The following is a 16,991-nucleotide window of genomic DNA, read 5'->3' on the forward strand; positions in this document are numbered from 1 at the left end:
TAGCTGTCACCCAGATTATATTTTTTTATCAACATAACCGACCAATTCTTCAAAAAATTCACTGTAAACATATTTCATGTGTTTTCCTACAATATCCATTCCTGGCAACTTAAAAATGATTGCAACAAAAATGAACATTTTTACGGTTCTGTTTAATTAGCTTAAAATTCGGGTAAAATTCGGGAAAGATGGTGGTCTTGGTTAAATATCATGAACATGACATGTCTTGACATGTCTTTAATAGTACCATCCGTCCTTAACCTTAACCACCTCAACACTGTTAGTAGCCTAAACCAAACAACAACAACAAAATATGGGACATAGGTGATCAGATACAGTCTTACTTCAGTGTACATGTTGTACAAATGAAATCCACAAGTGTTTTAAGTGGCTCTGATAAAGTTGTGCTCCGTCTGTCAATTCTGATAATCAAAGATCTGACATGTATCAGTTCATCTCAAAGACGTTTGTTCAAATCAGCGGAATAAAGCTTGATTTGTGCTTGATCATAAACAGGAATCATAGATTTCTACAATGTAGGTTTTTATTTTTATTGTAAAGTTGTTTTTTTCCCCATTAATATCACCATCACGACACTACACATATATTGTACATGATCAGGATGTCGCGTACTTAACTGTGTGTGTGTTTACTTTCTTTCATTCACTGTGATAGAGAGTGGTGATGTGTTACTGAAAGTAAATTCCTGGCTTCAGTGGCCAGAAATTGTAAGCAGCAATCTTCTCAGCTACACTCTATATGGATAAACGTATGGCTCATTTATAGCTTGGTATTGGAGGTAAACATTTGTGAAATAGGCAAAATAGAGGTTGGTGCATCCATTTCCTTAAGTTTTAACACCATCTTCTGATCTGTGACTGAACTACATTTGGCACCAGGACAAGACAAGTCTTTACCCTGCTTACAACATTTTTTTCTTTTCTAAATAAATTATACCCGTACACACACACACACACACACACACACACACACACAAATTCAAGGTGTCTTAAACACAGATGCCCAAGCGGACAGAGAGTCATATAGAGAGACACACACACACACACACACACCAAAGGCAACTCATCAGCCTTTTGTTTTACTGTTGTTCTTTACTGTTTTGTTGTGGTCAGAAAATTGGCTGTGACGGCATCATCGGCTCTTTAGCCAAAGAGGACCGCTGCGGTGTTTGTAATGGAGATGGGCGTTCCTGTAAGATAGTGAGAGGAGACTTCAACCACAGCAAAGGAATGGGTGAGTGTGTGTGTTTTAGTATCCAACTAGTATGCTCTGTCTGTGCTGATGTATGCAGCTGATATTGGCTTTCTATTAAAAAAAAAAAAAGTCAGGTATCCAATCATTGCCCTTCACTGCTGTCGTGATGCAGTTTGTTTGATTTATTATATTTACTGAAACAATGATCTGTAGGCAAGGCAAGGCAGCTTTATTTATATAGCACATTTCAAGTACAAAGGCAATTCAGTGCCTTGTATTTGCCACAATTCAGGCAAGTGATTTACAAAGGCAAAGAAAAGTATTAGAATGACATTCAAAGCAATAAGTAGTAAAATACAGAATAAAATCAATTAAAATGAAATAAATAAAAAAATAAAAAATTACATAAATAAAATGAAATACAATACAAATAGAATAGACCAGAAATTCGCCTTCGAAATATTGGGAAATAAAAAGTTTTGCTGGAAATGTTGTCACTGCATGGACTAACCTAACCATGCCAATGTAGATGGTGTGTTATGAATACAGGGATTACTGGACCTAAATGCAAGACTTAGAGAGATGTTAGTAGGATAAAAAAAAACACAATTCATTTGAGATTTCTCGGGAGAGGGAATGATCCGGCAGTCAAGCTGAGTGGAGGAGCCAGGCAGGCAGTGAGAGCTGTTCCGTAAACTCAAGGAGTTGTCTAGTTATCTAGTGTGGAGGCGAGGCTGGCAGACAATGGAGACAGACACGTGGACTCTGAGAATGGTCTGACATGACAGAGAGCAGAGCAGGTGACAGGAATCTTCAGTAATGAAGCGAACCTGAGCGCAAAGAAACAAAAAGTCAGGCAGGAATCCAAAACTCATGAAGCGACAAGATCAGATTTACATGACCATGCCTCTTCACCACAAAGGCATACTGACAATCTGGCGAAGAGTCGGGGTATATGTACTGCAGAGTCTTGATTAGTGGATGAGTGTCAGGTGTGCAGGAGGTAGCAAGGGAGAACCAGGTGTGATTGGCAGCGGAGGCGGGGACGGAGCGCCACACCCAGACAGACACACATACACACAGAGACAGAGAAAAAAAGAGGACCCCACAGGAACACAAGGAGGGGAAAAACAGGGAAAACACAGGGAATGAGAAGGAGGCTAGCCAGACCATGACATGGTGCTTCTTTCTTGCTTTAGCTTTTGTAGGTGGCACTCATTGTCTTTTCAGGTATCACTGACATGCTCATCTACCAGGTTCCTCTTGTGGTTGGCTGTCGTGTTTTCCAGGTTGGGTGTGAAAGACTAAGAACAAGGCTTTCGAATGAGTTATAATTTAGTTTAGGTTTAGGGTTGATTAATAGGCTTGAGTTGAAGATGGCTGCAACTCCACCTCCTCGGCCGGTGTCTTGAGGAATGTGAATATTAATATGACTGGGTGGAGTGGATTCATTTAGGCTAACATATTCTTCATGACCCAGCCAGGTTTCAGTAAGACAAAATAAGTCAATATGATAATCTGATTCTTTAGATGACAGAGATCTGATGTTTAAGATTCCACATTTAATTCTCCTATTTTGTTGTGCTATTTCATCATTTTTGTTTAGGTTTTTATGTACAACTCCTCTTCTGTTAACTTTTGATGTTATTATTACTGTCACTAAGGAGTTTTGGGTGGGTAACTGCTCTGGAAGCGTGTAGGACTGCAACTCTGCCTCCTGGTCTCAACTCTGAGTTGTCAAGGTTTTGGTCCAATAATAAAATCAGTCAGATTTCTAGATATGAGAGCTACTCCATCCAAAGTGGGATGAATGCTGTCTCTCCTAATCAGACCAGAGCTTCCCCAGAAAGTCAGCCAATTCTCTACAAAGCCCACATCGTTTGCTGGACACCACCTCGACAGCCAGTGGCGGAATGAAGACATGCGGCTAAACATGTCATCACTGGTCAGGTTTGGCAGGGATCCGGAGAAAACTACGGAGTCCGACGTTGTCTTTGCATATGTACACACCGACTCAACTTTAACTTTAGTGACCTCCGATTGCCGTAATTGGGAGTCATTAACACCAACATGAATAACAATGTTACTGTATTTATGTTTATCCTTAGCCAGCAGTTTTAAATAGGATTCAACGTCTGGCACCAGGAATACATTTGACTATGGTCACTGGTGTTGCTAACTTCATGTTTCTCAAAATGGAGCTGCCAATAATCAGAGTTGGTTTCTCAATGGGTGTGTCGCTGAGTGGGGAGAACTTTTTAGAAACGTGAACAGGTTGGTGGTGAACCGTGGGCTTCTGCTTAGGGTTATGCTTCCTTTGGACAGTCACCCAGCCTCCCTGGTTTGGGGCGCCCCAGTAACTCATCTGGTAGTTTGCGCATCCCATGTACCAAGGCTGAGTCCTTATCACAGTCCTTACTGCGGCCTTTTGGTGCATGTCACACTCTTTCCCCTTTTCCTGTCTATCTTCAACTGCACTATCAATTAAAGGCAAAAAATATACTTGTACAATATATAGAGCATTGTCGAGTGAATCTACATGTACTATATATACAATACAATATATAGAGCATTGTCAAGTGTATCTACATGTTTGTAGAGCAAAGGTCAGACAATCCAATAGCAAAGTGATTCCTTAAATTGACAGCTTGTGCACAGGATGGCCCAGTCCTGAACCATCCCTTAGTTATGCTGCTATAGGCCATAGGAAGTTATGTCATATCTCCACATAGGTTTATCCGACTAACACATAACTTAGGCCAGTACTTTCCCATGCCTGCCTTAGGCTCTGTGTAAAATTTGGCACCAATCGTCCACTAGGTGGCACTACAATTTTGAAAAGTTTATATCTCATAGTCGGCTGCATGGATTTGTACGAAATTCAGTTTGCATGATCTAGGGTCATGACTCAGTTGATGACTAAAATTTGATTGATTGATTAAAGTGGCATGATGTTTCACATTCCATAGTTACATACAAAAAATCATCCGTACGTCCTACAGAGCTGAAATGTGGCTCAGTAGTTTCTCATGGCACAAATCGGCCATTAAGTGGTGCTTTTATTGTAGAATCATGAAATATGCATACCACAAACTCAGAGAAGGGAATAATAACAGGAATTGGAGCTTGTGTGTGTGTACATGTGCATGCACATGTTGCTGTGCTCCACAGGACAAATTACCTCCCTTCCACTTCCTTGTCTTGTCCTCCTGTCATCACTAGGCAGTGTAAGGGGGTATCTACCTGTGTGATGGCTAATCCCAGAGCTGTCCCCAAGTATTTCTCATGTAAGATGCATGCACTGTGTGTGTGTGTGTGTGTGTGTGTGTGTGTGTGTGTTTCCTGCACTGCCCGGAGTGTTTTACTGTAGGTAGATGAGAGAAGCAGTTTTCTGTGGGCTCTCCTGGGGGGTGTAGTCTGAATCTAAAAAAAATGCTTGGTTACAGTTACATAACCAACTATTTGACCCTGTTACCCCATAACCCAGCTGTGAGGTATGCCAGGGATGCATTCCTTTAATCCAAGCTGTTTCCTTCTCCCTGCTGCTCCTGCCAAGTGTAGGAGTAAAAATGGAGAGGGAGAAAACAGTAATAAAACGTTAGAAATACTAGAAGTTTGACAGTTATAGTACTGTATAAAACGTTATACTTTAACATTTGGTATTTGCTTCTTATTGGGTGGTGGATGGTTGATGGATACAGCTAGTGTCGTATGTACGATCTCATGTTCATGCTGGCCTAGCAGAATCCCTTGGTTAGCTAGCGCTAGGTGGTAGGGTGCTACTTCCGGGTTATTGTCTGCTGGGTTCATGAACACCAGATCGTTCTGTCGTATGTACGATCTTCGAACCCACAAATGCAGAACACACAAATAGTCTTTTATAACCCAATTCACACTTTATTTATATGTGGCAGGAATAGTGGGAAGGGGCGTAGTAGTTCAGAGTAGTTCGGCGTCGCTCTAGGTAACCCCAGGAGAGTAGAAGTGGTTCCGACTAGGAGACTGGAGCTGCGGTCACCCCGCTGACTGGGTTTAGCCACCGCATGGTTCTGGACAGGCAGGCTTGGTCCATGAGGTAGGATGAGGAGGCACCGCGTGGATCTAGCTGGTCGTGGTGCAGCGCTGATGGTGGTGTGTGGAGACTGACCGTCAGCGGAACCAAGATCATGGAGCAGGTAAGATGTAGAGGGTCTGGCTCTGTGGGGGAGTGGTGGTAGACAGGCAAGGTTGAACTGTTGAAGACAGGCGAGGTGAAGGTGGCTGGAGAGGCAGACAGACAGGCTGACAGGAATCCAGGCAACGACAGGAGCTGTGATCGGCAGCACAGGATAATCCTTCAGGCAGAGCAGAAAAAACAGGATCAAACACGGGCAAAAAATACACTAGCAAAAGGTACTTAGCTGAGTGAGTTTGAGGAGCCTTGACGTAGTGGTCGTACAAAGTACTGGGACGATCTGGCGTTGATGTAGAGGGAGAGCCTGGCATATAAGCTGTGGAAACTGATGAGTTGATAGGAGACAGGTGTGCTGATGATCAGCAGCAGGTGGAGATTCATGGAGCCAGACCCAGAGACATACACACACACACATACACATATCCAAAGATGAACCGGGGACAAACAAGAAACACAAGGGATGGGGAGGATAGGTGGCTGACTACCACAGTACTCTCCAGATGAGACCGGTGGAACTCCCTCACCATCTGTGGGTCGAGGATGCGGGAGCATGGAACACAGGACCGCTCCTCCGGACCATATCCTTCCCAGTCCACCAGGTATTGGTAGCCACGTTGGCGCAAGTCCATGAGTCGCCTGACGGAGTAGGCAGGATAGTCATCAATAACCCGGATGGGTGGAGGGGAGTCGGAAGGCGGGCACAAAGTGCCAGAAGAGACTGGTTTAAGCTGTGAGACATGGAATGTGGGGTGAACTCTCATGGAGCTGGGTAATTTGAGTTTGACGGCCAAGGGATTAATGATGCGGTCAATGATAAATGGACCAATGTAGCGGGGAGACAGTTTCTTGGATTCGGTTCTTAACGGGATATTTTTTTGAAGATAACCAAACCCTGTGACCTGGTTTGTAAGTGGGTGCTGGTATCCGGTGTTGGTCTGCGATTTGCCGGTTCCTCTCGGTAGACCGAAGAAGAGCTGCTCGGGTCTCTTTCCAGATCTTCCGGAAACGACGAAGGTGGTGTTGTACGGATGGGACAGCAAGGTCGCTCTCCTGGGTTGGAAACAGGGGTGGTTGGTATCCTAGCGAGGCCTCAAATGGAGAGAGGCCAGTAGCAGCGCAGGTCAGGGAATTGTGTGCATATTCCACCCAAGGAAGTTGGGAACTCCAAGAAGATGGATTGGTGGCAGCTACGCAGCGAAGGGCTGCTTCAAGGTCCTGGTTTGCCCTCTCCGTCTGACTGTTTGACTGCGGGTGGAAGCCGGAGGAAAGCCTGATGGTTGAACCGTCTTGGAGAACCGGTCTACTATGATGAGGATGGTAGTGTTATCTTGTGATGGCGGCAGTCTGGTAACAAAGTCTAGGGCAATATGGGACCATGCGTGACTGGGAACCGGGAATGGCTGTAGCAGGCCAACCGGTGGGCAATAAGAAGACTTCCCTCGTGCACAGATGTTACAGGCAGCTACAAAGTCCCAGGTGTCGGCTTCCATGGTAGCCCATCAAAAATGCCATTGGAGGAGGGAGAGGGAGAGGGTGATTCCCGGGTGACAGGCGATGCGGGAGTTGTGGACCCACTGAAGCACTCAGGAGCGAGTGGTGTCGGGCACAAACAGGCAGTTGGGAGGTCCGTTGCCTGGGTCTGGTTGATCCTTGTGGGCCTCCCTCACCACTGTTTCAATCTCCCAAGTCAGGGCGGCCACTACCAGTTTCTGGTCGGTGTTGGAGTACTGGGAGAGTACGGCCCAGACTCCCATGTCCGATGCATCAACCTCTACCGTGAAATGGCGTGCAGGATCAGGTTGGACCAGGATTGGAGCAGAGGTGAAAAGGGCCTTAAGTTTCTCCAAGGCAGCATCTGCTTTGGCGTTCCAGGCAAAGGGCACCTTGGCGGAGGTGAGCTTGGTGAGTGGCACCGCCACACAGCTGTAATCGCGGATGAACCTCCGATAGAAGTTGGCGAATCCCAGGAAGTGTTGTAATTGCTTGCAATTGGTGGGTGTGGGCCACTCTGAGACTGCCTTAACCTTGGCTGGGTCCGTCCTCATCTGACTACTCTCCAGGATGTATCCCAAGAAGCTTACAGAATTCACGTTAAATTCGCACTTCTCTGCTTTAACAAAGAGGCGGTTCTCCAGGAGTCGGACCTGACAGACGTGACTGATGTGGCTAGCTGGGTCTCTGGAGAAGATGAGGATGTCATCGAGGTAGACACACACGAAACTGTTTAGGAAATCACGGAGGACGTCATTAGCCAGGGCTTGTAAGAAGAAAAACCATGCTCCCACGGGTGAGGAAGAGGACCGAATGAGACCTGCCTGTACTGAGTCCCTTATATAGGCCTCCATGGCCTCCCGTTCGGGTCGAGACAGGTTATAGAGACTTGAAGGCAGAGAGGCCCCGGGAAGGAGATCGATTGCACATAAGGACGATGTGGTGGTAGAGACAGGGCCAAGTCCTTGCTAAACACCTCCTGCAGATCGTGGTATTCTTTTGGAAGTGCAGCCATGTCTGGGGGTATTGGTTTGGGTGGTGTCTTCACTTCCGCGGGTGATCGGGCAGACTGGAGACAGGTGGAGAGGCAGTAGGTGCTCCAACTCAGGATTCTCCCTGTCCTCCAGTCAATGTGGGGGTTGATGATGGTGGTGTGTGGAGACTGACCTTCAGCGGAACCAAGATCATGGATCAGGTAAGATGTAGAGGGTCAGGCTGACAGGAATCTAGGCAATGACAGGAGCTGTGATCACCAGCACAGGATAATCCTTCAGGCAGAGCAGAAAAAACAGGATCAAACACGGGCAAAAAATACACTAGCAAAAGGTACTTAACTGAGTAAGTTTGAGGAGCCTTGACGTAGTGGTCGTACAATGTACGGGGACAATCTGCCGTTGGTGTAGTGGGAGAGCCTGGCATATAAGAAAGACTAAAACTCTTAGCAAGGAGCTTTTAGCTTATTAAATAGCTTTTGTCTAACTTATTACCAAACAATTACCTATTTACACATGATTGCATCATTGTAATTCAAGAAACATGATTGGAGTCCTATTTTCAAACGCTTGTCTCTGAGTCCGACCAAAAGTAAACAAAGTAAGGAGCCGCCCGGATTGGCCATGATTGCTGGCTTTTTGACTCTACTACCAATACCAATCTCCACACTCATGGACTCACAGACTTTGAGGCGTGTTCCCAGCAAGTCTGCAAGGGCTTAGGGCTGTCCTACTGTCAAATGGTCAAGTGCATGAGGGCTCTCTCGCAGACTTTTTGAGCCCTTTATGCACACTTTCCGTAAGTCTGCGTCTCTGCAGTCATTGCCTACAGTTCATAGCATTGTGATAAACAAGGGGTTACCAGGGGATGCTCGGAGGCGTTAAAAATAAACATTGAAGGAGCAACTACAAGAAAAAAGAAGTTTACATGTTAGTGTATGATGCTGTTTTGATAAAAAGCAGATTTTTAATCAAGATATTGATTATTTGAAAATTACCTCGTCATAGTGGGTCGAGGAAAATGTATAACCAGATGCTGTTTATTGCTGGTGGGTCAGACATATTGCAATCCCTCACATAAAATAGCTTTTTACATGTAAGTCTCCAGGATGCAGGGCTCCAGGGTGCAACCCATAAAATCTGTCAAGTGCAACTAAATATTTTCATTAGTCGCACTGGTGCGCCTGAAATTTAGCAGGTCTGCATGTTCCATGCATGTCTCTGTGTGTGTGCATGTGTTACACAGCGCCTCATCAACATCACAACCTTAAAACATAATTCAAAATGAAGAGAACTATTGATTATGTTTTCGTCGAGGAAAATGCTGCGGTGCCCGTTCCACCTGCCCCCGGGCCTGAAAGGCCCAGCCTATACCCAACATCATCAGTGAAGGTAACCATTTCACCTGTCTCCCCTATCCCCGGTCCTAAGTAGCCTTATAGGCTACATCATTTACAACAACCCACCTCTACAGCTCATCTGCTGTTGTGAAAATGAAATCACATGAGTTGTGTGTTTTGGGTGACTTTATAAAACATACTGCTGATGAAGAAAGTCAACAGAACAGACACATTCAGGGAGTGAAAAACAGGAAGAGGCGGGGCTGGTCAAGCCGGTGTGTGTGCAGTAAGAGACAGAAGTGTAGGTGTGTGTGTGTGTGGAAAAGAGAACTGAAGGGAAAAGCAAGGTGAGCAGATTAAAGTAGCTTGTGAGTAAACACTAAAATAAGGTGGAGAATTAAGTGGAATTAAAATGGTGACATAAGAAGTAACCTACTAGAAATAGGGTAATGTATTATTTCAAATATTACATATATAATATTTTCAATAGACAAATATAAAAGGTTTTGTATTTTTTCTATTCATTATTGCAGTTTTGCACAATAAATGTTCTTAAAATACATCTGTACTATGTGAAATATGTCCTAGTAATACAGTTAAGAGTACAGTAATAGCTACCATGAAGTTGCCACCAGTGTTTCACCTCGTCAGAAGCATTTAAATAGAAATTTTAAGAAAAGCGAATATAACATGATATATACAGTTACAGTCCGTGCTTCAAATTATACCGTAATATAAATTTTAGGCCATACCGCCTAGCCCTAGGTGCACCTAAATTATGTGCTGGTGCACCTAAATGGAAAAAGTTGTGTTAATGTAAGACGTTAGTCTGGAGCCCTGAGGACGTCAATGTTGATCAGAGCCGCAAATTAATTTGTTGTAGTTACACAGCTGGATCACTTTCATACGTGGACACACGTTTTTCTGGCATCAAAAGATCACACTTTTTGCACTGCAAAAGTTTTCCTCCTCAGTAAGCATATGAGAGCAGTAACACCACTGGTTTCCTAAGATACATTGTCTTGTGACGATCCTGTTGCCTTTCTGCCTCTGCCTTCATTCTTCGTCTTTCATATTACTTGTATGTGTATTCCAGTTCGAATAAATACAGTCAGCCATCAAAATAAAATGACTCATTATCATCCTCATAATAGTCCATGGGACAATCCACCACTGCACCTTGGTTTTTTAGTTTCTTTAGAAGACCGTATAACAGCAGTAAACAAACCAGCATGTAGGCCTGTTTCCTCAAATCTCTACAACGGAAGTGGCGAGTTCAAAGTTAGCATGACCAATAGAGTCACAACAATGGCCACATTGATGGTAACTACCACAGGCTGAAATATAGCATTTGAAAGTGTCCCATCCTACAGTGAGAAAGTCGCACCTTTGCTGGCCCATAGAATGTGTTACAGTATAATGTCAGCAGGGGGAGCTCAGCTTGCACACTGCTGTACCTACCCAGTGTGCATTTCTCAGATTGGTGTGTAGTCGCTCCAGACTAAGATTGATTGCTTAGTTCAATGCTCAGACAAAATTGGTTTTATAGTCTAAATATATATTGTCCTGAAATCTAATGCAATGAATGAATGAAATGTTAACTACTATCGTTAGGTTCTGGATGATGGTTTGAGGAATAACTTCATTTTATCCAGAGCTTATACCTTCTCTATTTTCACAGTGGTGATCCAGTTAGATCCAGGTAAAGTTAGCAAAAAATTTAAAACAGAACATGCGGTGCAGACTTCAGGCCCATACAAAATTTATTAGGCATCTCAGAATCAGTCTTACAGTAATTACTTGCTGCTGCGCTGCTGAAAATCATTGCTTTATAATTGCGATGTAATTTTAAAATCAGCATGCTACAGGTTACTGACAGTAACAGTTGGCAGAGGATCACAGACCTTAGACCTCTCCAAAATCCAGTGCATTTAACGCACAGCTGACAGGAGCAGGACCATGGATACCTTAATTAATAATTAAAATCTTTCGACAGACACCAGGATTGAGCTATTACTGAACTTGTGTGCGTCTCCAACCCCATTTTGTATTTGTTTAATGATAAAAGACTACTGAAGGACATTTAAATTTTTTCCCTGTTGGATGAAGGACGACTGATATTTTGTATATGGTCTCTCTTTTATTTATTGGACTTTAAAGGCTTTTCAAATAGGCAGAGGAGGAGTAGAACCGCAGAGTTTAAATGGATTGATTAGCCTATATTTATAGTTTTTGTTGCCCCACCCCGGATTCCAGATAATAAATATAATATGGTCTTTCTGGTGTCAAAAATTATGATGCGTACCTAAATGACACTGTGGCTTATTCTTCCACTTGGTCTGAGCATTTACACTTTGCGGGAAATATTCTGTCTTCTAGAGGGGGCTTCTTTAACTCTGAACTTTGCTAAATGTGAGTTTGGTAAAGCTGTAGTCACATACAGTGGTGTGAAAAAGTGTTTGCCCCCTTCCTGATTTCTTATTTTTCAGCAACAACTGCAATTTCAGTTGCTCACTTGCCTCAGTTAAGGTCAGTGTTCATGACTCCACCATAACAAAGAGACTGGGCAAAAAACAGCCCCAGACCATCATGTTACCACCACCATTTTACTGTTGGTATGATGTTCTTATTCTGAAATGCGGTGTTACTTTTACGCCAGATGTATTGGGACACACACCTACCAAAAAAGTTCAACTTTTGTCAGTCCACAGAGTATTTTCCCAAAAGTCTTGGGGATCATCAAGATGTTTTCTGGCAAAAATGAGACGAGCCTTAATGTTCTTTTTGCTCAACAGTGGTTTTCGTCTTGGAATTCTGCCATGCAGGTCATTTTTGCCGGTCTCTTTCTTATGGTGGAGTCATGAACACTGACCTTAACTGAGGCAAGTGAGGTCTGCAGTTCTTAGGATGTTATTGTGGGGTCTCTGAATGGCTGAAGAACAAAATGAAGACTTTGGAGTGGCCTAGTCAAAGTCCTGATCTGAATCCTATTGAGATGCTGTGGCATGACCTTAAAAAGACAGTTCATGCTTGAAAACCCTCCAATGTGGCTGAATTACAATTCTGCAAAGATGAGTGGGCCAAAATTCCTCCACAGCGCTGTAATAGACTCATTGCAAGTTATCGCAAACGCTTGACTGCAGTTGTTGCTGCTAAGGGTGGCCCAACCAGTTATTAGGTTTAGGGGGCAATGACTATTTCACACAGGGCCATGTAGGTTTGGATTTTGTTTTCCCTTAATAATAAAAACCTTCATTTAAAAACTGCATTTTGTGTTTACTTGTGTTATCTTTGACTAATATTTAAATTTGTTTGATCTGAAACATTTAAATGTGGAAAACATGCAACAAAATAAGAAATCAGGAAGGGGTGGACACTTTTTCACACCACTTTACGTAACATTGCAAAAATCAGGCACATCCTGTCTCAAAATGATGCAGAAAAACTAGTCCATGCATTTGTTACTTCTAGGCTTGACAATTGCAATTCCTTATTATCAGGCTGCCCAAATTAGTCGCTTAAGACTCTCCAGTTGATCCAGAATGCTGCAGCACGTGTACTGACAAGAACTAGGAAAAGAGATCATATTTCTCCAGTATTAGCTTTTCTGCACTGGCTCCCTGTAAAATCCAGAATAGGATTTAAAATCCTTTTCCTCACCTACAAAGCTCTTAATGGTCTGGCACCATCGTATCTTAAAGAGCTCATACCATATTACCCAACTAGAACACTGCCCTCCCAGGATGCAGGGTTACTTGTGGTTCCTAGAGTCTCCAAAAGTAGAATGGGAGCCAGAGCCTTCAGTTATCAAGCTCCTCTCCTGTGGAATCAGGTCCCAGTGTGGGTTCGGGAGACAGACACCATCTCCACATTTAAAAGTAGGCTTAAGACTTTCCTCTTTGATAAAGCTTATAGTTAGTGCTGGCTTGGGTGAGTCCTGAACCATCCCTTAGTTATGCTGCTATAGGCCTAGACTGCCGGGAGACTTCCCATGATGCACCTCTTTCCTCTCTCCTTCTCTCCCTCTCCGTCTGTATGCATTTTTATCCCATACCATTAACTCGGCATCTTCTCTCTCCCGTAGTTTTGTGCTTTCTCGTCTCTCTCCTCTCTCCTTCTGTCACTTTCAGCAGGTATTTCTTCCTCCGGAGCTGCAGAGACTGGATCTGTGGATGTGGACCACCTGTTCCACATATTCCTGCTCGACAACTGCTACTACAGTTGTTGTTACTGGCTCCTTTACTATTATTGTCATTATTATTCCTATGACTGTCATTCCTTTTATTATTAACTTATTAATATTAATATTACCACTACAGTATTACTATTTTAAAATTCTAGGTGGTATTTGTATTGTGCATCCTTCTCCCTTCCCCCCTTACCTCCGCGGCCCACCATTGAGTCTGGTTCTGCTCGAGGTTTCTGCCTCTTTAAAATTAAGTTTTTTCTTAACACTGTCACCGCCAAGTGCTTGCTCATGGTGGGATTTGTTGGGTTTATATAAATAATATTCTAAAGAGTATGGTCTAGACCTGCTCTATAGGAAAAGTGCAATGATATAACTTCTGTTATACTGGCGCTATATAAATAAAACTGAAAGATTTTGCTGGTGTAGTTGCCCCACTCACTAGCCTGTCAAGTCCTTCCTGTTCCTTTGACTGAACTGCTGTGTGTCAGGACTCATTTGATTTAGCTTAGGCTCTCCTTTGTAGCGCACCTGTACTGGCTACACCTGATTTTGCAGGTCCCTTTAAAATAGAGGTCAATGCCAGTGCTTATGGTGCAGGCACTGTACTTTTGCTGGAGGATGATCATGGTATTGACTTTTTTTTACTCACCAGCTTCATTTCTGATTTACAACACATACATGGGGCAACAATATGCATGATCATGATCATCATTAAAAACAAGTTCAGTTTGTGAGCCAGCACAGTCACATACTCCAGGTGTTCTGGATGATTAGAGCTCTGGTAAGGTGGAAGTTAGGCAGAGTCAAAATTTCAGTGCTAACAAACTGTATGTATTAATAAGAATGATAACGGTGTGAGTTTGTTGCACATTAACAGGTGCAAACAGGAGGGTGTAGGAGATCTGTAGGCACCCACACAGTCCTGAGAAGAGCTCTAATCAGGTAAAATTGAAAAAACTTTTGTGGGTGAACCATGGCTGTGTAGAGAATTATCCATATTTTCTAAAATTATTTGGAATTGAAGACAAAGGTGAACACTGAGGTAATTACCCAGATTATCTTGAATGATAGGTTGGTAATGAAGGTGTGTCACTGTGCTATTGGACAGATGAGACCAGTTGATGGAACAGCTGATGTTGATTTGACACCCCCGGATAGTGACAGCAGGAATAATAGTGAGCATGTGGGAGAGGAGTGAATGGCAGAATGAAAATACCATGCCTACGCATGCGGAAGTGTAGTCTTCCTGACTGAACTTTGAGCTAGAGCTTTATTTCAATCAGGAGAGACAAGTGATTGAAGTAAAGATAGAATTTATTAAAACAGATGATGTGAAGAGTCTTTGGCACTCAGATCATCTCCGTGAGGAGATTTTTGGTGGTGGAGGGCGTCTGCCCTGAGCAGCGGCAGAATGAAAGAAGGGCCCCAAGCCCTACTCCAACAGAACCTGATAATTCCCCCAAGGTAGAGTGAAACAGCAACAATTGAATGAACAAGGAGACGTAATCTGCCAAAAGATAAAGTATAATGAGACATGACAAAAGCAGAACATTTGTGGTTACCATGAATAATACCCTTTTTTTCTTTAGCTTACAAAGGCTTGAAAGCTTGAAAGCCTAGAGACAGAACTAACAATGAATGGATTTGGCCAGAGAGGTCAGTAGTGGTAAGATAATTGTATAAACAGTGCAGCAAAATAAAGGTGAGACAATCTAAACCACCAACCACCAGTTATATGCATTAGCTTACCATGGCTGTTGTTTGAGAGAAGCTGTTGAAAGACGTACAAGTGTCTGCTCTAAATTATAGCTAAACCAAGATTTGGACATGGAATTATTGTCAGGGGTTAGGAAGTGAGGGGCACAAGGGTCAGAGACAGTTCTGTTTTTAAAATATTTACACATGGATTTAAACAGACAGAAATGAAAATCAGTGCAAGCGATGATTTCAGTGCAAGCACCTTGCACTGAGAATTTCAGTGCAAGTTACATTATGCAGATTAGGTACTGAGAAAGCCATGTCCAGCAGTCTGGAAATGAACGAGCGACCCTGGGAAATGACACGCATGGCGAAATTTAAATGGCCGAGGAGGGAAAGCATTTGCTGATTTGACACTTCGGATGCTGCAGTGAATTCCCTGGATGCGTTCCAGCTTCTCCACTGGGAGTGAAGCTTTCATCTCTGCTGTGTTTAGTGTAATATCCAGGAAGTCGAGGCTGTTAGCCGGCCCGGATGTTTTCTCGTCAGAGAGGGGAAAGCCTAAACGACTGAACAAGTGTTTTAATTTGGACAGTGAAGAGTCAGGAGTGAGGAGCAGAAAGATCGAATGAGTCAAAAAGATCGAATGAGATAGAAGCTGAATGACTCATGTTGCCGCAGTTAATGCATGCCAAAGCTTGTGAACTGCCCACAATCATGACTAGCAGTTTGGTGTCCAGAATGCACCAGATCAAACGTGTATTTGACTGGGAAATGTAGAGAGTTGCTTTGCTGAAGAAGCCTTTATGGTATTGGTAAAATGTGTTTTTCCCATACCTCAGGTTAAGGTCACCAGTCAGCACCAGATAGGTGTCCACTTCTTGTCTGTGTTCGGGGTAGACTGAGTATATTACGTTGCAATAAATGCCAAAAGCGACAACAAATTCGCCACTTGATATGTCTCTTGACAATCTAGGGTCTGTAGATTTGATAACAGCAGTGAAATTGTCGCCGGTGGCAATTTTATTTTCGAATTCTGGGAAAGGGAGAATTTGGCTGATGAGATTGATGTCTTTACCTTGCAAAATTTATACTCCTAAATGAGGGGAAATGTTAGCCCTGGAGGAAACATAACGACTACCTAGCATGGGAGCAGGAACAGCAGAAGCCAGGGAATGATGAGGTATGGCTGCGGCATTTGCGGTTGAAGTAGATGGCTGTGGTGCTGGTGCTGGCGCTGACGCCGGAGGATGAATCAGCGAGAACTGAGATGCAGTGAGCATTGCAAAGGAAGAAGAGGCTTGGGTGTTCTCCAGGGACTGTAGGCTTGCATCTATTGCTTGGATGGAGCTTACCAAGGATTGAAGAGTTGATGTGAGGGTGTTTCCTGAAGGATGGATGACAGCATGATGATCGGAGAGAGCCGAGCTGGCAGTGCGCTTGGCTTGAGGAGCTGCGTGATGGATTTTCTTTGTGCATTTGCCACCTGGGGCTTATGTGAGGCCAGAGGTTGCAGGGGGCACAGCCTCGACTGGTGTTGCACAAATCGTGTTGTTGGGCAGATCTTGTAGCTGGGAGAGCTCCAGGCCCAGAGACGGAGTAATGCCTTGGGCGTTTAGTAGCTCCAAGATCTCTGCTCTTGCTTCTTCTTGGTGAGAAGCGATCCTGGTGCTAAACAGGAGTGATAGCCCAAGAAATAGCAACGAAGCTAAACGATCACTTGCCATAGACGGCCTGGTAGTCACAGAGTGCGCAACCGTTTCATGAACGTACTGAAAGCAGAGAGAAAATCATTGGTTAGTGCGCATTCGCCAACGTGCATGCTGCCTGTTGCCGTAGCTCCGTCTTGTCTTGTCATCTTACTGGATGTTTTATGAGTCTGTGGTGGCCAG

At 43.7% G+C, this 16,991-nt stretch overlaps 1 protein-coding gene across 3 annotated transcripts in view; it reads left to right on the top strand.

The window, feature by feature from the left end:
- adamts17 (ADAM metallopeptidase with thrombospondin type 1 motif, 17) overlaps positions 1-16,991 on the top strand; it is a 302,033-nt gene that overhangs the window by 222,828 nt on the left and 62,214 nt on the right. For all 3 annotated transcript variants that reach the window (XM_044189615.1, XM_044189625.1, XM_044189606.1), the window contains exon 15: positions 1,134-1,254. In XM_044189615.1, the coding sequence (XP_044045550.1) occupies positions 1,134-1,254 (121 nt within the window). The remainder of the gene's footprint in view (positions 1-1,133; positions 1,255-16,991) is intronic.

Source organism: Siniperca chuatsi, linkage group LG1, assembly GCF_020085105.1.
Source record: "Siniperca chuatsi isolate FFG_IHB_CAS linkage group LG1, ASM2008510v1, whole genome shotgun sequence".
Taxonomy (NCBI): Eukaryota; Metazoa; Chordata; class Actinopteri; order Centrarchiformes; family Sinipercidae; genus Siniperca; species Siniperca chuatsi.